The following is a 19,578-nucleotide window of genomic DNA, read 5'->3' on the forward strand; positions in this document are numbered from 1 at the left end:
GAATCTTGGTTGCAGCAGGGAACGTGATTGGCTGTCATAACCAAGAATAGTACGAATCTTGGTTGCAGCAGGGAACGTGATTGGCTGTCATAACCAAGAATAACCACGATTTACAGGCGGCATGAAGCGCCACTGGCCCACCAGTCAGGCAGCCTTGAGTGCATTTGCCTCGCCCAGGGGGTTCAGTTTCCTCCCATTCCTGTGCTGGCATAATAGACACTATAAACTTGTCTTAAAGCAAGGTCCTTGTGACAGTACCCATGCAATGCATCTGAAAAGACGCATGGTATTGTATGGTAACCGTTATCCCACTGACAAAGCAGCCTATTGTTGGACTGTCAATTTAAAATATTATTCAACTAATCCAATAATAATAATAACAAAAACTATGCACGCGACTTGTTGGTGTCCGGCTGGGCAGAGGCCTGTCATGACATCTACTTTTTCTCATGCCAATAACAGGCCTGGAGCCAACGTCAGGAAGGGGTCTGATGAGGAGCCTGCTATAAAAAGCTTCAAGTTGGAGGCGTCACATGTTGGTGATCTTGGTTGCTTTGTTTTCATGGCAAGTTGTGGTGTTGTTAGGATATTCATACAGAGCCAGTGACAGTTTCTCAGTGGAATAACTGTGATCCAGGGTCAGAGACGTCTCCTCTCCTGGAGGAAAATTCAAGCCTTAGTGGTCTTGCTTGAGCAGACGTGCAAAATCTGGTAGAGGCACACAGCGAGGCTTGACGGGAAAGAGTCAGCAGACCTTCCCTGGTGGTCTAGTGGTTAGGATTCGGCGCTCTCACCGCCGCGGCCGGGTTCGATTCCCGGTCAGGGAATGAGCTTTTGCCCTCCAGCGGCGGTCGCGATTGCAAAACGCTGGACTACCAACTCAAGCGCTGACGGCCTCGTCGAGAAGCATGGCCAATGAAATGTTTGCTTGTGAAAAAGACCTCCTTCGAGCCAGAGTCGAACCAGCGACCTAAGGATTGCCAATTTGCCACCTACAGTCCTCCGCTCTACCAGCTGAGCTATCGAAGGCACATCATTTGGGGACAGAACCTAAACCTATCAGGTTTCGTAAGCTCCGCCTGCCGGCTAAAAGTGCTAGTGGCACAGAGAGACGTCCTGGCTGTTTCCATAAGTGAAGCAAAGACAACACGAACTTCCCATACCGGGAGTCGAACCCGGGCCGCCTGGGTGAAAACCAGGAATCCTGACCGCTAGACCATATGGGAACTTCCTCAAGCCTCAAGCCTCAAGCCTCAAGCAGGCCCTTTGGCTTTTAGTGTGTGACCGCCCCCCTTTAAGAATATGGGAATGATCCGAAGGGATAGTTTACTGAATTCAATTTCATCTGGCTCATCGGAGGGAGCTCTCATTTGCCTCGCCCAGGGGGTTCAGTTTCCTCCCATTCCTGTGCTGGCATAATAGACACTATAAACTGGTCGCAAAGCAAGGTCCTTGTGACAGTACCCATGCAATGCATCTGAAAAGATGCATGGTATTGTATGGTAACCGTTATCCCACTGACAAAGCAGCCTATTGTTGGACTGTCAATTTAAAATATTATTCAACTAATCCAATAATAATAATAACAAAAACTATGGGCTAATAATAATAAAATGGCTATGGGCTGACAGCGAAGCAAAAGAGGCAGAGCGAGCCAGCCAGGAGTCGAACCTGGAATCTTCTGATTCGTAGTCAGACGCATTATCCATTGCGCCACTGGCCCACCAGTCAGGCACCCTTGAGTGCATTTGCCTCGCCCAGGGGGTTCAGTTTCCTAAGGATTGCCAATTTGCCACCTACAGTCCTCCGCTCTACCAGCTGAGCTATCGAAGGCACATCGTTTGGTGACAGAACCTAAACCTATCAGGTTTCGAAAGCTCCGCCTGCCGGCTAAAAGTGCTAGTGGCACAGAGAGACGTCCTGGCTGTTTCCATAAGTGAAGCAAAGACAACACGAACTTCCCATACCGGGAGTCTAACACGGGCCGCCTGGGTGAAAACCAGGAATCCTGACCGCTAGACCATATGGGAACTTCCTCAAGGCTCAAGCAGGCCCTTTGGCTTTTAGTGTGTGACCGCCCCCCTTTAAGAATATGGGAATGATCGTATTTGTATGGTAACCATTATCCCACTGACAAAGCAGCCTATTGTTGGACTGTCAATTTAAAATATTATTCAACTAATCCAATAATAATAATAACAAAAACTATGGGCTAATAATAATAACATGGCTATGGGCTGACAGCGAAGCAAATGAGGCAGAGCGAGCCAGCCAGGAGTCGAACCTGGAATCTTCTGATTCGTAGTCAGACGCGTTATCCATTGCGCCACTGGCCCACCAGTCAGGCAGCCTTGAGTGCATTTGCCTCGCCCAGGGGGTTCAGTTTCCTCCCATTCCTGTGCTGGCATAATAGACACTATAAACTTGTCTTAAAGCAAGGTCCTTGTGACAGTACCCATGCAATGCATCTGAAAAGACGCATGGTATTGTATGGTAACCGTTATCCCACTGACAAAGCAGCCTATTGTTGGACTGTCAATTTAAAATATTATTCAACTAATCCAATAATAATAATAACAAAAACTATGCACGCGACTTGTTGGTGTCCGGCTGGGCAGAGGCCTGTCATGACATCTACTTTTTCTCATGCCAATAACAGGCCTGGAGCCAACGTCAGGAAGGGGTCTGATGAGGAGCCTGCTATAAAAAGCTTCAAGTTGGAGGCGTCACATGTTGGTGATCTCGGTTGCTTTGTTTTCATGGCAAGTTGTGGTGTTGTTAGGATATTCCTACAGAGCCAGTGACAGTTTCTCAGTGGAATAACTGTGATCCAGGGTCAGAGACGTCTCCTCTCCTGGAGGAAAATTCAAGCCTTAGTGGTCTTGCTTGAGCAGTTGCTGCAAAATCTGGTAGAGGCACACAGCCAGGCTTGACGGGAAAGAGTCAGCAGACCTTCCCTGGTGGTCTAGTGGTTAGGATTCGGCGCTCTCACCGCCGCGGCCGGGTTCGATTCCCGGTCAGGGAATGAGCTTTTGCCCTCCAGCGGCGGTCGCGATTAAAAAACGCAGGACTACCAACTCAAGCGCTGACGGCCTCGTCGAGAAGCATGGCCAATGAAATGTTTGCTTGTGAAAAAGACCTCCTTCGAGCCAGAGTCGAACCAGCGACCTAAGGATTGCCAATTTGCCACCTACAGTCCTCCGCTCTACCAGCTGAGCTATCGAAGGCACATCGTTTGGGGACAGAACCTAAACCTATCAGGTTTCGTAAGCTCCGCCTGCCGGCTAAAAGTGCTAGTGGCACAGAGAGACGTCCTGGCTGTTTCCATAAGTGAAGCAAAGACAACACGAACTTCCCATACCGGGAGTCGAAACCGGGCCGCCTGGGTGAAAACCAGGAATCCTGACCGCTAGACCATATGGGAACTTCCTCAAGCCTCAAGCCTCAAGCCTCAAGCAGGCCCTTTGGCTTTTAGTGTGTGACCGCCCCCCTTTAAGAATATGGGAATGATCCGAAGGGATAGTTTACTGAATTCAATTTCATCTGGCTCATCGGAGGGAGCTCTCATTTGCCTCGCCCAGGGGGTTCAGTTTCCTCCCATTCCTGTGCTGGCATAATAGACACTATAAACTGGTCGCAAAGCAAGGTCCTTGTGACAGTACCCATGCAATGCATCTGAAAAGATGCATGGTATTGTATGGTAACCGTTATCCCACTGACAAAGCAGCCTATTGTTGGACTGTCAATTTAAAATATTATTCAACTAATCCAATAATAATAATAACAAAAACTATGGGCTAATAATAATAAAATGGCTATGGGCTGACAGCGAAGCAAAAGAGGCAGAGCGAGCCAGCCAGCCAGGAGTCGAACCTGGAATCTTCTGATTCGTAGTCAGACGCGTTATCCATTGCGCCACTGGCCCACCAGTCAGGCACCCTTGAGTGCATTTCCCTCGCCCAGGGGGTTCAGTTTCCTCCCATTCCTGTGCTGGCATAATAGACACTATAAACTGGTCGCAAAGCAAGGTCCTTGTGACAGTACCCATGCAATGCATCTGAAAAGATGCATGGTATTGTATGGTAACCGTTATCCCACTGACAAAGCAGCCTATTGTTGGACTGTCAATTTAAAATATTATTCAACTAATCCAATAATAATAATAACAAAAACTATGCACGCGACTTGTTGGTGTCCGGCTGGGCAGAGGCCTGTCATGACATCTACTTTTTCTCATGCCAATAACAGGCCTGGAGCCAACGTCAGGAAGGGGTCTGATGAGGAGCCTGCTATAAAAAGCTTCAAGTTGGAGGCGTCACATGTTGGTGATCTCGGTTGCTTTGTTTTCATGGCAAGTTGTGGTGTTGTTAGGATATTCCTACAGAGCCAGTGACAGTTTCTCAGTGGAATAACTGTGATCCAGGGTCAGAGACGTCTCCTCTCCTGGAGGAAAATTCAAGCCTTAGTGGTCTTGCTTGAGCAGTTGCTGCAAAATCTGGTAGAGGCACACAGCCAGGCTTGACGGGAAAGAGTCAGCAGACCTTCCCTGGTGGTCTAGTGGTTAGGATTCGGCGCTCTCACCGCCGCGGACCGGGTTCGATTCCCGGTCAGGGAATGAGCTTTTGCCCTCCAGCGGCGGTCGCGATTGCAAAACGCTGGACTAACAACTCAAGCGCTGACGGCCACGTCGAGAAGCATGGCCAATGAAATGTTTGCTTGTGAAAAAGACCTCCTTCGAGCCAGAGTCGAACCAGCGACCTAAGGATTGCCAATTTGCCACCTACAGTCCTCCGCTCTACCAGCTGAGCTATCGAAGGCACATCGTTTGGGGACAGAACCTAAACCTATCAGGTTTCGTAAGCTCCGCCTGCCGGCTAAAAGTGCTAGTGGCACAGAGAGACGTCCTGGCTGTTTCCATAAGTGAAGCAAAGACAACACGAACTTCCCATACCGGGAGTCGAACCCGGGCCGCCTGGGTGAAAACCAGGAATCCTGACCGCTAGACCATATGGGAACTTCCTCAAGGCTCAAGCAGGCCCTTTGGCTTTTAGTGTGTGACCGCCCCCCTTTAAGAATATGGGAATGATCGTATTTGTATGGTAACCGTTATCCCACTGACAAAGCAGCCTATTGTTGGACTGTCAATTTAAAACATTATTCAACTAATCCAATAATAATAATAACAAAAACTATGGGCTAATAATAATAAAATGGCTATGGGCTGACAGCGAAGCAAAAGAGGCAGAGCGAGCCAGCCAGGAGTCGAACCTGGAATCTTCTGATTCGTAGTCAGACGCGTTATCCATTGCGCCACTGGCCCACCAGTCAGGCAGCCTTGAGTGCATTTGCCTCGCCCAGGGGGTTCAGTTTCCTCCCATTCCTGTGCTGGCATAATAGACACTATAAACTGGTCGCAAAGCAAGGTCCTTGTGACAGTACCCATGCAATGCATCTGAAAAGATGCATGGTATTGTATGGTAACCGTTATCCCACTGACAAAGCAGCCTATTGTTGGACTGTCAATTTAAAATATTATTCAACTAATCCAATAATAATAATAACAAAAACTATGGGCTAATAATAATAAAATGGCTATGGGCTGACAGCGAAGCAAAAGAGGCAGAGCGAGCCAGCCAGGAGTCGAACCTGGAATCTTCTGATTCGTAGTCAGACGCGTTATCCATTGCGCCACTGGCCCACCAGTCAGGCACCCTTGAGTGCATTTGCCTCGCCCAGGGGGTTCAGTTTCCTCCCATTCCTGTGCTGGCATAATAGACACTATAAACTTGTCGCAAAGCAAGGTCCTTGTGACAGTACCCATGCAATGCATCTGAAAAGATGCATGGTATTGTATGGTAACCGTTATCCCACTGACAAAGCAGCCTATTGTTGGACTGTCAATTTAAAATATTATTCAACTAATCCAATAATAATAATAACAAAAACTATGGGCTAATAATATGGCTATGGGCTGACAGCGAAGCAAATGAGGCAGAGCGAGCCAGCCAGGAGTCGAACCTGGAATCTTCTGACTCGTAGTCAGACGCGTTATCCATTGCGCCACTGTTTGAAGATATAAAGACATTAGAGAAAGAAACAGACAAACACATTTGGTAACACATTAGTTAATACAGCCGTGCATATTACATTACTATATTTACTCATGATCACCTTGTAATGTTGATTATATATTATGCTTTGTGTGTCTATTTTTCTACCTTGTAATGTTGATTATATATTATGCTTTGTGTGTCTATATTTTTCTACATTGTAATGTTGATTATATATTATGCTTTGTGTGTCTATATTTTTCTACCTTGTAATGTTGATTATATATTATGCTTTGTGTGTCTATATTTTTCTACCTTGTAATGTTGATTATATATTATGCTTTGTGTGTCTATATTTTTCTACCTTGTAATGTTGATTATATATTATGCTTTGTGTGTCTATATTTTTCTACCTTGTAATGTTGATTATATATTATGCTTTGTGTGTCTATATTTTTCTACCTTGTAATGTTGATTATATATTATGCTTTGTGTGTCTATATTTTTCTACCTTGTAATGTTGATTATATATTATGCTTTGTGTGTCTATATTTTTCTACCTTGTAATGTTGATTATATATTATGCTTTGTGTGTCTATATTTTTCTAACAGGCTTAAAATGTTGATTTACATATCAGAATCTCAGAATGATCCCAGAGTAAGATGTCATTTTTTCAATAATTATTATACCATTATTATACCATTGTTATACCACTACTTTCCCCTCTTTTAAATTTCCTTTGCTCTATTACAAGTAACAGTTAAATGTAATGCATTCAAAATGTTAGCCTACTTAACGTTAGCTAAAAAAAAGTTAGTTTAGCATAAAAATATAGTAAAAGTACTAAAAGTAGAAGCATAATGTACACTATATTACAGTAATTGAATTATAATTAGTGATGCCTTAGTGTGTAACAATCATTTTAATGTTGCAACTGGTAAAGCTGTAGTAAACTGTAATGTTATGCTTTGTTCTGCTTGGTCGCTTTATCTATAAACACATTTTTTAATTATATTTTGTATTAATTACTTGAATTATTAGCTAGTCTGAGACACATGTTATTCATATAAAACAACTATATATTTGGCACTTCACTTTTATTGACAAAAGACTGACTTACTTTGCAAATTTTGAACCGAAGTTAATCAATGAATGTTATCCTCTTCTCCGGTCCCAATTCGCAAGTCTCTGGGGGGGAGGTGACTCTTGCCGTTTATTGGTCAATTCTTGGTTAGTTACTAGGCTGAATCATGGTAGCGATGAGAGCCGCGATTGGCCATAAGCGTACGAATCTTGGTTGCAGCAGGGAACGTGATTGGCTGTCATAACCAAGAATAGTACGAATCTTGGTTGCAGCAGGGAACGTGATTGGCTGTCATAACCAAGAATAACCACGATTTACAGGCGGCATGAAGCGCCACTGGCCCACCAGTCAGGCAGCCTTGAGTGCATTTGCCTCGCCCAGGGGGTTCAGTTTCCTCCCATTCCTGTGCTGGCATAATAGACACTATAAACTTGTCTTAAAGCAAGGTCCTTGTGACAGTACCCATGCAATGCATCTGAAAAGACGCATGGTATTGTATGGTAACCGTTATCCCACTGACAAAGCAGCCTATTGTTGGACTGTCAATTTAAAATATTATTCAACTAATCCAATAATAATAATAACAAAAACTATGCACGCGACTTGTTGGTGTCCGGCTGGGCAGAGGCCTGTCATGACATCTACTTTTTCTCATGCCAATAACAGGCCTGGAGCCAACGTCAGGAAGGGGTCTGATGAGGAGCCTGCTATAAAAAGCTTCAAGTTGGAGGCGTCACATGTTGGTGATCTTGGTTGCTTTGTTTTCATGGCAAGTTGTGGTGTTGTTAGGATATTCATACAGAGCCAGTGACAGTTTCTCAGTGGAATAACTGTGATCCAGGGTCAGAGACGTCTCCTCTCCTGGAGGAAAATTCAAGCCTTAGTGGTCTTGCTTGAGCAGACGTGCAAAATCTGGTAGAGGCACACAGCGAGGCTTGACGGGAAAGAGTCAGCAGACCTTCCCTGGTGGTCTAGTGGTTAGGATTCGGCGCTCTCACCGCCGCGGCCGGGTTCGATTCCCGGTCAGGGAATGAGCTTTTGCCCTCCAGCGGCGGTCGCGATTGCAAAACGCTGGACTACCAACTCAAGCGCTGACGGCCTCGTCGAGAAGCATGGCCAATGAAATGTTTGCTTGTGAAAAAGACCTCCTTCGAGCCAGAGTCGAACCAGCGACCTAAGGATTGCCAATTTGCCACCTACAGTCCTCCGCTCTACCAGCTGAGCTATCGAAGGCACATCATTTGGGGACAGAACCTAAACCTATCAGGTTTCGTAAGCTCCGCCTGCCGGCTAAAAGTGCTAGTGGCACAGAGAGACGTCCTGGCTGTTTCCATAAGTGAAGCAAAGACAACACGAACTTCCCATACCGGGAGTCGAACCCGGGCCGCCTGGGTGAAAACCAGGAATCCTGACCGCTAGACCATATGGGAACTTCCTCAAGCCTCAAGCCTCAAGCCTCAAGCAGGCCCTTTGGCTTTTAGTGTGTGACCGCCCCCCTTTAAGAATATGGGAATGATCCGAAGGGATAGTTTACTGAATTCAATTTCATCTGGCTCATCGGAGGGAGCTCTCATTTGCCTCGCCCAGGGGGTTCAGTTTCCTCCCATTCCTGTGCTGGCATAATAGACACTATAAACTGGTCGCAAAGCAAGGTCCTTGTGACAGTACCCATGCAATGCATCTGAAAAGATGCATGGTATTGTATGGTAACCGTTATCCCACTGACAAAGCAGCCTATTGTTGGACTGTCAATTTAAAATATTATTCAACTAATCCAATAATAATAATAACAAAAACTATGGGCTAATAATAATAAAATGGCTATGGGCTGACAGCGAAGCAAAAGAGGCAGAGCGAGCCAGCCAGGAGTCGAACCTGGAATCTTCTGATTCGTAGTCAGACGCATTATCCATTGCGCCACTGGCCCACCAGTCAGGCACCCTTGAGTGCATTTGCCTCGCCCAGGGGGTTCAGTTTCCTAAGGATTGCCAATTTGCCACCTACAGTCCTCCGCTCTACCAGCTGAGCTATCGAAGGCACATCGTTTGGTGACAGAACCTAAACCTATCAGGTTTCGAAAGCTCCGCCTGCCGGCTAAAAGTGCTAGTGGCACAGAGAGACGTCCTGGCTGTTTCCATAAGTGAAGCAAAGACAACACGAACTTCCCATACCGGGAGTCTAACACGGGCCGCCTGGGTGAAAACCAGGAATCCTGACCGCTAGACCATATGGGAACTTCCTCAAGGCTCAAGCAGGCCCTTTGGCTTTTAGTGTGTGACCGCCCCCCTTTAAGAATATGGGAATGATCGTATTTGTATGGTAACCATTATCCCACTGACAAAGCAGCCTATTGTTGGACTGTCAATTTAAAATATTATTCAACTAATCCAATAATAATAATAACAAAAACTATGGGCTAATAATAATAACATGGCTATGGGCTGACAGCGAAGCAAATGAGGCAGAGCGAGCCAGCCAGGAGTCGAACCTGGAATCTTCTGATTCGTAGTCAGACGCGTTATCCATTGCGCCACTGGCCCACCAGTCAGGCAGCCTTGAGTGCATTTGCCTCGCCCAGGGGGTTCAGTTTCCTCCCATTCCTGTGCTGGCATAATAGACACTATAAACTTGTCTTAAAGCAAGGTCCTTGTGACAGTACCCATGCAATGCATCTGAAAAGACGCATGGTATTGTATGGTAACCGTTATCCCACTGACAAAGCAGCCTATTGTTGGACTGTCAATTTAAAATATTATTCAACTAATCCAATAATAATAATAACAAAAACTATGCACGCGACTTGTTGGTGTCCGGCTGGGCAGAGGCCTGTCATGACATCTACTTTTTCTCATGCCAATAACAGGCCTGGAGCCAACGTCAGGAAGGGGTCTGATGAGGAGCCTGCTATAAAAAGCTTCAAGTTGGAGGCGTCACATGTTGGTGATCTCGGTTGCTTTGTTTTCATGGCAAGTTGTGGTGTTGTTAGGATATTCCTACAGAGCCAGTGACAGTTTCTCAGTGGAATAACTGTGATCCAGGGTCAGAGACGTCTCCTCTCCTGGAGGAAAATTCAAGCCTTAGTGGTCTTGCTTGAGCAGTTGCTGCAAAATCTGGTAGAGGCACACAGCCAGGCTTGACGGGAAAGAGTCAGCAGACCTTCCCTGGTGGTCTAGTGGTTAGGATTCGGCGCTCTCACCGCCGCGGCCGGGTTCGATTCCCGGTCAGGGAATGAGCTTTTGCCCTCCAGCGGCGGTCGCGATTAAAAAACGCAGGACTACCAACTCAAGCGCTGACGGCCTCGTCGAGAAGCATGGCCAATGAAATGTTTGCTTGTGAAAAAGACCTCCTTCGAGCCAGAGTCGAACCAGCGACCTAAGGATTGCCAATTTGCCACCTACAGTCCTCCGCTCTACCAGCTGAGCTATCGAAGGCACATCGTTTGGGGACAGAACCTAAACCTATCAGGTTTCGTAAGCTCCGCCTGCCGGCTAAAAGTGCTAGTGGCACAGAGAGACGTCCTGGCTGTTTCCATAAGTGAAGCAAAGACAACACGAACTTCCCATACCGGGAGTCGAAACCGGGCCGCCTGGGTGAAAACCAGGAATCCTGACCGCTAGACCATATGGGAACTTCCTCAAGCCTCAAGCCTCAAGCCTCAAGCAGGCCCTTTGGCTTTTAGTGTGTGACCGCCCCCCTTTAAGAATATGGGAATGATCCGAAGGGATAGTTTACTGAATTCAATTTCATCTGGCTCATCGGAGGGAGCTCTCATTTGCCTCGCCCAGGGGGTTCAGTTTCCTCCCATTCCTGTGCTGGCATAATAGACACTATAAACTGGTCGCAAAGCAAGGTCCTTGTGACAGTACCCATGCAATGCATCTGAAAAGATGCATGGTATTGTATGGTAACCGTTATCCCACTGACAAAGCAGCCTATTGTTGGACTGTCAATTTAAAATATTATTCAACTAATCCAATAATAATAATAACAAAAACTATGGGCTAATAATAATAAAATGGCTATGGGCTGACAGCGAAGCAAAAGAGGCAGAGCGAGCCAGCCAGCCAGGAGTCGAACCTGGAATCTTCTGATTCGTAGTCAGACGCGTTATCCATTGCGCCACTGGCCCACCAGTCAGGCACCCTTGAGTGCATTTCCCTCGCCCAGGGGGTTCAGTTTCCTCCCATTCCTGTGCTGGCATAATAGACACTATAAACTGGTCGCAAAGCAAGGTCCTTGTGACAGTACCCATGCAATGCATCTGAAAAGATGCATGGTATTGTATGGTAACCGTTATCCCACTGACAAAGCAGCCTATTGTTGGACTGTCAATTTAAAATATTATTCAACTAATCCAATAATAATAATAACAAAAACTATGCACGCGACTTGTTGGTGTCCGGCTGGGCAGAGGCCTGTCATGACATCTACTTTTTCTCATGCCAATAACAGGCCTGGAGCCAACGTCAGGAAGGGGTCTGATGAGGAGCCTGCTATAAAAAGCTTCAAGTTGGAGGCGTCACATGTTGGTGATCTCGGTTGCTTTGTTTTCATGGCAAGTTGTGGTGTTGTTAGGATATTCCTACAGAGCCAGTGACAGTTTCTCAGTGGAATAACTGTGATCCAGGGTCAGAGACGTCTCCTCTCCTGGAGGAAAATTCAAGCCTTAGTGGTCTTGCTTGAGCAGTTGCTGCAAAATCTGGTAGAGGCACACAGCCAGGCTTGACGGGAAAGAGTCAGCAGACCTTCCCTGGTGGTCTAGTGGTTAGGATTCGGCGCTCTCACCGCCGCGGACCGGGTTCGATTCCCGGTCAGGGAATGAGCTTTTGCCCTCCAGCGGCGGTCGCGATTGCAAAACGCTGGACTAACAACTCAAGCGCTGACGGCCACGTCGAGAAGCATGGCCAATGAAATGTTTGCTTGTGAAAAAGACCTCCTTCGAGCCAGAGTCGAACCAGCGACCTAAGGATTGCCAATTTGCCACCTACAGTCCTCCGCTCTACCAGCTGAGCTATCGAAGGCACATCGTTTGGGGACAGAACCTAAACCTATCAGGTTTCGTAAGCTCCGCCTGCCGGCTAAAAGTGCTAGTGGCACAGAGAGACGTCCTGGCTGTTTCCATAAGTGAAGCAAAGACAACACGAACTTCCCATACCGGGAGTCGAACCCGGGCCGCCTGGGTGAAAACCAGGAATCCTGACCGCTAGACCATATGGGAACTTCCTCAAGGCTCAAGCAGGCCCTTTGGCTTTTAGTGTGTGACCGCCCCCCTTTAAGAATATGGGAATGATCGTTTTTGTATGGTAACCGTTATCCCACTGACAAAGCAGCCTATTGTTGGACTGTCAATTTAAAACATTATTCAACTAATCCAATAATAATAATAACAAAAACTATGGGCTAATAATAATAAAATGGCTATGGGCTGACAGCGAAGCAAAAGAGGCAGAGCGAGCCAGCCAGGAGTCGGACCTGGAATCTTCTGATTCGTAGTCAGACGCGTTATCCATTGCGCCAAGCGCGGCGCGCATATGTCTATCTAAGCTATCAAAAGTTGCCTGAAATTGACCCAAAGATCGCAGGATCGAATCCCGCTCGTCCAAACTTTTTATGACTAATGTTAATTATTAGGATAAATGTTATTTAACTACACATTTAAGTCCAGATAATTCTGTCATGTGTATAAATTAACATTTGTATATAATAATACAGTAAACAATAATAATAATAATTATAAGAGGAAGAAGATGAAGAAGAAAAACACAAAAACGTCCAAACACATTATATATTTTTAATACAATCACAACAATTATTAAAACTGGTAATATTAATAATAGTATTAGTAATAATAATAAATAACTTAAGGCATAACTAAACATAAATAAATGCTTCTCATCTATTATTATTATTATTATTTAAAATATATATTATTATAATAATAATAGTAATAATGATATTAATGATAATCAGGTACATAAATAACTTAAATGCTTCTCATCTATTATTATTATTAATAATAATAGTAATAATGATGATATTAATGATAATCAGGTACATAAATAACTTAAGGCATAAGTTAACGTAACAAAATAACTAAAATAAACTGTTCTCATCCAGGCAACCACCTGTTGCCCTGTGACAGCTACTAACAGGACCATTAAAACAATGGACCACCAATCTCTGGATACTGTAGTTTCTTTCCCTGGGCCAAGTATTTTACTTAACTCCAATAAGAATTAAATTACCTGATACAGTATACCGGTCTTTCACTCCTATTCTAAAAACTGTAAACAAATGTAATCAAATAAAGTGTAAGAAAAGTAAAATGAATAAAACACAAATAAAGGTACAAACACAACACCCATTATCCCCATCCTACTCACAGATGCATGCGCGCAACACACACACACACACACACACACCAACCATGTTTAAAAATTATTCAAAAGGCATCACACACATAGTTGTTATACATTTTAAAGAGAGCTGTCGTTGTTATGTTGTATAATCAAACATTAATCAAATAAATAAATAAAAATAACATGCTGAAAGAGCAATTTTAAGAAGCTGGAGGGTTGTCATTTCCTGGCTTTTTTTTCCTATAACCTCGTTCCATCAGCACAGCTCTCCATTCATCATATGATTTAGTCTCAGACTCTTCGCAGTACCAGTTGCCAAAGTACTGCAGATGTGTTGGTGGCTTTCTCTCCTTATTGCACTTTCTGCAAAGAATGACGTCTGTCTTCCTAACATACTTTCTTGTCACTGTTCCAGCGCTCTCCCTCTTCTGTTTTCTCTTTCTATATTGCTGAGTGGAGTAAGGAACCGGTTGACTGGATGTCTGTGTCTGAGCTGATGGTGGCATAGCTGAAGGTAATGGGAGGTTGAAGAACATCACCTGTGAGGTACCAGGAACTGTAGGAAGCTGCACAGGTGGTAAAATGAAAGGGAGAGAGACAGGTGGTGCTGGTGCAATAGGGACAGGAAGTCCTTGATGTGATGGTGGAGCCTGGAAGATGGCCTGAGGTTGCGACCTCCCTTTGAGTTTAGCCTCCCCAGCAGTATTTGGTGGCAGGATAAAAAGGTGTGGCTCTGACAAATTGCTGGAACAGAGAGTCGGTCCTTTCTGCATAGCAGCAGGAAGGTTCTCAGGTCCTGCCATGGGTGCTTCAGGGGCTTGGATACCCTGTTTCAATATCTCCTGTTCCTGTGACTTACAACGCCTGCTGTACCTGGGAAAACATAAAGCAACCAATTTGAATAAACATTTAAGCAGTAATACAAAAGATGGTGTGTTCAACTACTGTTTGATCATGACTATGATGCAACAGCAAGACACAGCTGAGATCACAGAGCAATTGATCTCACCCTTGTCTCGTGTATCATTGCTTTAGTAAAATGCCGCTGGTACGGTAGTAGCTGTTCGTTTGTATGTGTGTTGGAAAGCTGTTTATGGAGATACGTTGTACTGATTATTGATTCTTGCAGTCTGTTGAAGACCATGTCGTGAGCAATAAATCTTATTTTTCATAATGGAGAAGAAAGCAGAAGTTGGACTCTTGTTGATTTGTTTCTAGCCAACAGGTCAAAGCAGCCATAGCTATATTACAGTTTTTTCAGTCGCTAACAAGTATTTGTCCAAACAGTTGTCACATTTTCAAAACTCTAAACACAATTAGCACAGCATCGATCTTTTGTGGCCATACCATTCACACGTCATGTCGTTTTCACACAATATGCAGTCAGTGAACACATTTCCACAATGCTTACATTCTCTTAACAGACAAGCAATACCTCCCAACAAAATTATGGATTGTTTTTGTAGTATTTACAAATGTTACAGTAACACACACCATCCCACAATAGCAAAAACAATATTCCAAACCTTAGATATATTATAAAAACCTCTGCTTCTGCAATGATATGAGTTCAAAAACAATATATCTCAGCTGATAAAAAAATAAAAAAATAATAATTGACCCCATGTAGTGAGAGATGCAGTGAGTGATGCAGTGAGAGATGCAGTGAGAGATGCAGTGAGAGGTGCAGTGAGAGATGCAGTGAGTGATGCAGTGAGTGATGCAGTGAGAGGTGCAGTGAGAGATGCAGTGAGAGGTGCAGTGAGAGGTGCAGTGAGTGATGCAGTGAGAGATGCAGTGAGAGGTGCAGTGAGAGGTGCAGTGAGAGGTGCAGTGAGAGATGCAGTGAGAGATGCAGTGAGTGATGCAGTGAGTGATGCAGTGAGAGATGCAGTGAGAGATGCAGTGAGAGGTGCAGTGAGAGATGCAGTGAGAGATGCAGTGAGAGATGCAGTGAGTGATGCAGTGAGTGATGCAGTGAGAGATGCAGTGAGAGATGCAGTGAGAGGTGCAGTGAGAGATGCAGTGAGAGATGCAGTGAGAGGTGCAGTGAGAGGTGCAGTGAGAGATGCAGTGAGAGATGCAGTGAGTGATGCAGTGAGTGATGCAGTGAGTGATGCAGTGAGTGATGCAGTGAGAGATGCAGTGAGGTGCAGTGAGAGATGCAGTGAGAGATGCAGTGAGAGATGCAGTGAGTGATGCAGTGAGTGATGCAGTGAGAGATGCAGTGAGAGATGCAGTGAGAGGTGCAGTGAGAGATGCAGTGAGAGATGCAGTGAGAGGTGCAGTGAGAGGTGCAGTGAGAGATGCAGTGAGTGATGCAGTGAGTGATGCAGTGAGTGATGCAGTGAGAGATGCAGTGAGAGATGCAGTGAGAGGTGCAGTGAGAGGTGCAGTGAGTGATGCAGTGAGTGATGCAGTGAGAGATGCAGTGAGTGATGCAGTGAGTGATGCAGTGAGAGATGCAGTGAGAGATGCAGTGAGAGGTGCAGTGAGAGATGCAGTGAGAGATGCAGTGAGAGGTGCAGTGAGAGGTGAAGGTGCAGAGAGAGGTGAAAAAAACTGATTTGCTTTTTACTGGAATGCTTTTGAATGTGAACAGTACGGTAAATGTGGACATAAAAGTCCCAACCAAGAAATTTAGTGTAAAAACGGGGGATTGCATTTTTTGCATGCAAATACCTGTAAAACTGACACATAAAAGTCTATGTAGTTTTTGTAATGTCAACAATAGCCATTATTTTGAAACCTGGTGTACTTTGATTGACTGCATGTACCTTGTGAAGTGAAAACAAGTGTTATTCTTTGACAGAATAATTTCATTTTCAGATTTCCAGTGTTTTGGGAAATTTAGTGTGTAGAGAAAGATGTGTTCTATTTTGAAAGTTAGTATATATTTAACAAAATGTGTTTTTGAGAAGAAAATCATCCATTTGGCCAATTGTGTTTTGTTGGTGTGAGTCTATGTTAAGAGTTTCGAAAAAGTATCTGAAGTATGGGTAAGCGCTTGTTGGCGATTGAAAAAAAAACTGTAAGACAACCACATAAAAGACTTTAACGCTTTGTGTGGCACTTCAATTTATGCTTAGCTGGAACAATGCTAATTTACTCACCATTGTGTGACTGTTGCAGTGTTAACTTCTGGGAGCTGGATGGTGGTCTCGCTCATCACCTTAGCATTGTTGAGGATGCACTCTCGGATGTGCTTGTAGGCACGCACCACCATTGTGAAGCGGGACACCCTCACTCCATCACACCGCACCACGTTTGGATAGAGGGCACAGAGCCTTGTGAAGATGGCCTCCACCACTCGGTTGCAGCTAGGCCACTGTGCAGGACTATGAGCCCCAACGAAACACCTGCAAATTACAGCAGAATACATATTCATTTTAATGTGTGATCGTTACTCTGTTATTTTTCTTGTTTTTTTCCCCCTTTTCTAATCTGTCTGTTTTGCTTTGTGTTGTCCAGATGTTAATTTTTAATATCTGTGCATAGTTATGTTTTGTGGTTTGTTTTATACAAAATTTAAGACAATCAAGAACCTGTGTTTGCTAAATTTAACATACATTTTGGTGCTCTCCACACCTGGTGCCACAATCTTCTTAGTGGCTCTGAATCGTCCCTGTTTTAGGGAGGTTTGGTGACGTCGTGGGTAAATGGTTTTCCTCTTGTCATACTCCCCCAATGCCTGCCATAGGGTGATGATCTTGACGCACTCTTCTCCAGTCAAGGCCAGACGGTGGTCTCTGAGGCTAACCAAGAACTCTGCCAAGTCCTGCACGGCTCCATACCCCCCAATATTATCAGGTCCAACAGAATCCTAAAATAAAAGATAATTTAGGAACTTTTGATAGCAGCAATGAATACAAATATTTACATGAAAGCACAGCAAACATAACTAAGATTTTGTTTACAGACGTAAATGTACACTGGGCCCTTACATCATGTGAAGTGTTCTCTTCAGATGTCAGAAGACCAGTTTCAGCTGATAATTGGTCCACTGGAACTACATGAAAAAGGCAAACATTCAGTTTAAATTTGTATTTTTGCCTTTCAATAAGACATATATACATAGAGGTGGTGATAATTGTTGTCACAATAACTCTATATAGATACTTTGGTAAACTCACAGCTATGTGCTCCAGGAAAGAGTCCTGGCTTTGAATGACTGTGCAGTGGGCTGGTGACAGGAGACGGAGGGACCACAGACGATGATGAAATGGAGCAGGTGACAGATGTCACTGGTGATGGAGGAACCACAGACAATGATGAAATGGAGCTGGTGACAGGAGATGTCACTGGTGATGGAGGAACCACAGACAATGATGAAATGGAGCTGGTGACAGGAGATGTCACTGGTGATGGAGGAACCACAGACAATGATGAAATGGAGCTGGTGACAGGAGGGGTTGGAGATGATGCTGCAGACACTGATGCTTGTGAAGAGGCAACAGGTGTCCGTTCTGTGTCAAAGGTGGGGACAGTGATGTCCTGAAACTCCTCAAGTTCAGCATAACCTTCATCCACTTCTATACCAACCTCAGTGGTCTCGGACTCTTCAATGGCCAACTTGTAGTCCTGCAGAACTTTACCAGTTTGCTGGTAAAGGTATTCCACTCCAATAAGCTCACCTTTAAAATATTAAAACATTGAAAATTAGATTATATACCAGGATATTATATTATAATACAGAGGTTAAATGGTATGTGTACACTTAAAAAAAAATGTGACCAAAAACAACAAATAGTTATCTACCAGTGTACTTTCTTGGCCCAACATAAGGGATGATTTTCTTGCCCATAACCTCCTCTGCAAGAGTATTGACAGCATGACGCAGAAGATGATTGTAGGAATGGGGCTGCTGCTCATCAGTTGTTGCTGCCACAGCCCGGTCCTCATTCCACCTTGCAAGTCCATCCGAAAGATACGCCTGGAAGAAGGTGTCACTCGCCAGCGTACCTGTAAATTCAAAAAAGAAAAATAAGACCACACAAAAATGTCATATGGATACACAAATAGCTGTTCCCATAGTTATTTTAATATATAATTAAATCAAATCTTATTTTAATAATTCAGTTAAGTCACTTATTTACCTGGGATGAATCTGTTAAGGTGCAGGTGAAATGACTCAAGCGAAGTGGAACCTCTGGCACAGCGGTAGGTTGGCAGACGGTGCCCTCCCTTCACTACAGTGCCCGTCTGCATGTAGAGCTGCACACCAACAGGATCCTGGATGCAGGCCACATGCTTCCGCTGGGACTTCAATATCTCTCTCATCCGGGCTGAGTTTATTAGTGGGACTCCCATAGTGTCACGACCAGCATCTCCATCAAAGGCCTGAATATGGCTCTCAATCAGCGCCAGGGTGTCCTTGGTCCCGCGAGTGGTTCTCCTGCAATGTAGGGCTAGCTCATTACGGCTGATACTGCGCAGCACATCAGCCTCGGATGTAGGTTTCCAGTTAGCTTCTAGCTCTGCATGCTTTGCCTTCTTCAGGGCCGTCAGGTCAACCTGGTCCCACATGAAAATACAGTGGCTGAGGCGACTCATAAATGTGGCATACAACTGATGAGAGTCAGTGGTGCAACCCACAGCAAACCTCCGCATGAAGTGCCATACATCCAAACGGATGATCATTTGCTCCCACTCTTCAAACATTCTTCTCAGAAGAGTGTTGCCACAGCAGTCTCGGTCAACATACAGTATCTCGGGAGGAGCCACCCCAGCCACTCTGTATCTTTTAATGAGGCCTTCAATCATTGGCCCGAGACCAAAACCTTCACTGGCTGTGAGCACGGACATGATCACCTGTTCTTGATCAAGCCTTAGTGGTCTTGCTTGAGCAGTTGCTGCAAAATCTGGTAGAGGCACACAGCCAGGCTTGACGGGAAAGAGTCAGCAGACCTTCCCTGGTGGTCTAGTGGTTAGGATTCGGCGCTCTCACCACCGTGGCCCGGGTTCGATTCCCGGTCAGGGAATGAGCTTTTGCCCTCCAGCGGCGGTCGCGATTGCAAAACGCTGGACTAACAACTCAAGCGCTGACGGCCTCGTCGAGAAGCATGGCCAATGAAATGTTTGCTT

General features: G+C 45.0%; 2 protein-coding genes and 13 non-coding genes across 15 annotated transcripts; 3 read left to right on the forward strand and 12 right to left on the reverse strand.

The window, feature by feature from the left end:
* Window positions 1-1,154: 1,154 nt before the first annotated feature.
* trnae-uuc (transfer RNA glutamic acid (anticodon UUC)) lies at window positions 1,155-1,226 on the reverse strand. Its single transcript has one exon. It is a non-coding gene; the product is annotated as a tRNA-Glu (tRNA).
* Window positions 1,227-2,263: 1,037 nt separating this feature from the next.
* trnar-acg (transfer RNA arginine (anticodon ACG)) lies at window positions 2,264-2,336 on the reverse strand. The gene has a single exon. It is a non-coding gene; the product is annotated as a tRNA-Arg (tRNA).
* A 1,016-nt stretch (window positions 2,337-3,352) lies between these two features.
* Window positions 3,353-3,424, reverse strand: trnae-uuc (transfer RNA glutamic acid (anticodon UUC)). Its single transcript has one exon. It is a non-coding gene; the product is annotated as a tRNA-Glu (tRNA).
* Window positions 3,425-4,543: 1,119 nt separating this feature from the next.
* trnae-cuc (transfer RNA glutamic acid (anticodon CUC)) lies at window positions 4,544-4,615 on the forward strand. Its single transcript has one exon. It is a non-coding gene; the product is annotated as a tRNA-Glu (tRNA).
* Window positions 4,616-4,942: 327 nt separating this feature from the next.
* On the reverse strand, window positions 4,943-5,014 carry trnae-uuc (transfer RNA glutamic acid (anticodon UUC)). Its single transcript has one exon. It is a non-coding gene; the product is annotated as a tRNA-Glu (tRNA).
* Window positions 5,015-5,247: 233 nt separating this feature from the next.
* trnar-acg (transfer RNA arginine (anticodon ACG)) lies at window positions 5,248-5,320 on the reverse strand. The gene has a single exon. It is a non-coding gene; the product is annotated as a tRNA-Arg (tRNA).
* A 305-nt stretch (window positions 5,321-5,625) lies between these two features.
* trnar-acg (transfer RNA arginine (anticodon ACG)) lies at window positions 5,626-5,698 on the reverse strand. The gene has a single exon. It is a non-coding gene; the product is annotated as a tRNA-Arg (tRNA).
* Window positions 5,699-8,493: 2,795 nt separating this feature from the next.
* trnae-uuc (transfer RNA glutamic acid (anticodon UUC)) lies at window positions 8,494-8,565 on the reverse strand. The gene has a single exon. It is a non-coding gene; the product is annotated as a tRNA-Glu (tRNA).
* A 1,037-nt stretch (window positions 8,566-9,602) lies between these two features.
* trnar-acg (transfer RNA arginine (anticodon ACG)) lies at window positions 9,603-9,675 on the reverse strand. Its single transcript has one exon. It is a non-coding gene; the product is annotated as a tRNA-Arg (tRNA).
* Window positions 9,676-10,691: 1,016 nt separating this feature from the next.
* trnae-uuc (transfer RNA glutamic acid (anticodon UUC)) lies at window positions 10,692-10,763 on the reverse strand. The gene has a single exon. It is a non-coding gene; the product is annotated as a tRNA-Glu (tRNA).
* Window positions 10,764-11,882: 1,119 nt separating this feature from the next.
* Window positions 11,883-11,954, forward strand: trnae-cuc (transfer RNA glutamic acid (anticodon CUC)). The gene has a single exon. It is a non-coding gene; the product is annotated as a tRNA-Glu (tRNA).
* Window positions 11,955-12,281: 327 nt separating this feature from the next.
* On the reverse strand, window positions 12,282-12,353 carry trnae-uuc (transfer RNA glutamic acid (anticodon UUC)). The gene has a single exon. It is a non-coding gene; the product is annotated as a tRNA-Glu (tRNA).
* A 1,331-nt stretch (window positions 12,354-13,684) lies between these two features.
* On the reverse strand, window positions 13,685-17,065 carry LOC130097697 (uncharacterized). Its single transcript, XM_056264637.1, has 3 exons — window positions 17,040-17,065; window positions 16,608-16,853; window positions 13,685-14,367 (listed from the first exon to the last, which is right to left on the reverse strand). The coding sequence occupies exons 1-3, from the start codon at window positions 17,063-17,065 to the stop codon at window positions 13,695-13,697; spliced, it is 945 nt and encodes a 314-aa protein (XP_056120612.1). The 3' UTR covers window positions 13,685-13,694.
* A 536-nt stretch (window positions 17,066-17,601) lies between these two features.
* On the reverse strand, window positions 17,602-19,299 carry LOC130097698 (uncharacterized). The gene is made up of 3 exons (XM_056264638.1): window positions 18,591-19,299; window positions 18,253-18,456; window positions 17,602-18,128 (listed from the first exon to the last, which is right to left on the reverse strand). Exons 1-3 carry the CDS (start codon window positions 19,297-19,299, stop codon window positions 17,602-17,604), a joined length of 1,440 nt encoding a protein of 479 aa, XP_056120613.1.
* A 104-nt stretch (window positions 19,300-19,403) lies between these two features.
* Window positions 19,404-19,475, forward strand: trnae-cuc (transfer RNA glutamic acid (anticodon CUC)). Its single transcript has one exon. It is a non-coding gene; the product is annotated as a tRNA-Glu (tRNA).
* Window positions 19,476-19,578: the final 103 nt, after the last annotated feature.

Source organism: Rhinichthys klamathensis, unplaced genomic scaffold (genome assembly GCF_029890125.1).
Source record: "Rhinichthys klamathensis goyatoka isolate OS25496 unplaced genomic scaffold, OSU_Roscu_1.1 h1tg000223l_1, whole genome shotgun sequence".
NCBI classification, from domain to species: domain Eukaryota; kingdom Metazoa; phylum Chordata; class Actinopteri; order Cypriniformes; family Leuciscidae; genus Rhinichthys; species Rhinichthys klamathensis.

Excerpts from the sequence above, each read along its gene's own strand:
- LOC130097697 (XM_056264637.1), bottom strand. The coding sequence starts at position 17,065 with ATGTATGTTAAATTTAGCAAACACAG. Across the intron at positions 16,854-17,039 it reads GTTAAATTTAGCAAACACAG|GTGTTTCGTTGGGGCTCATA; the intron begins GTTCTTGATTGT and ends TGTAATTTGCAG. Across the intron at positions 14,368-16,607 it reads ACTGCAACAGTCACACAATG|GTACAGCAGGCGTTGTAAGT; the intron begins GTGAGTAAATTA and ends ATGTTTTCCCAG.
- LOC130097698 (XM_056264638.1), bottom strand. The coding sequence starts at position 19,299 with ATGTCCGTGCTCACAGCCAGTGAAGGTTTTGGTCTCGGGCCAATGATT. Across the intron at positions 18,457-18,590 it reads CCTTAACAGATTCATCCCAG|GTACGCTGGCGAGTGACACC; the intron begins GTAAATAAGTGA and ends TTGAATTTACAG. Across the intron at positions 18,129-18,252 it reads TGGGCCAAGAAAGTACACTG|GTGAGCTTATTGGAGTGGAA; the intron begins GTAGATAACTAT and ends AATATTTTAAAG.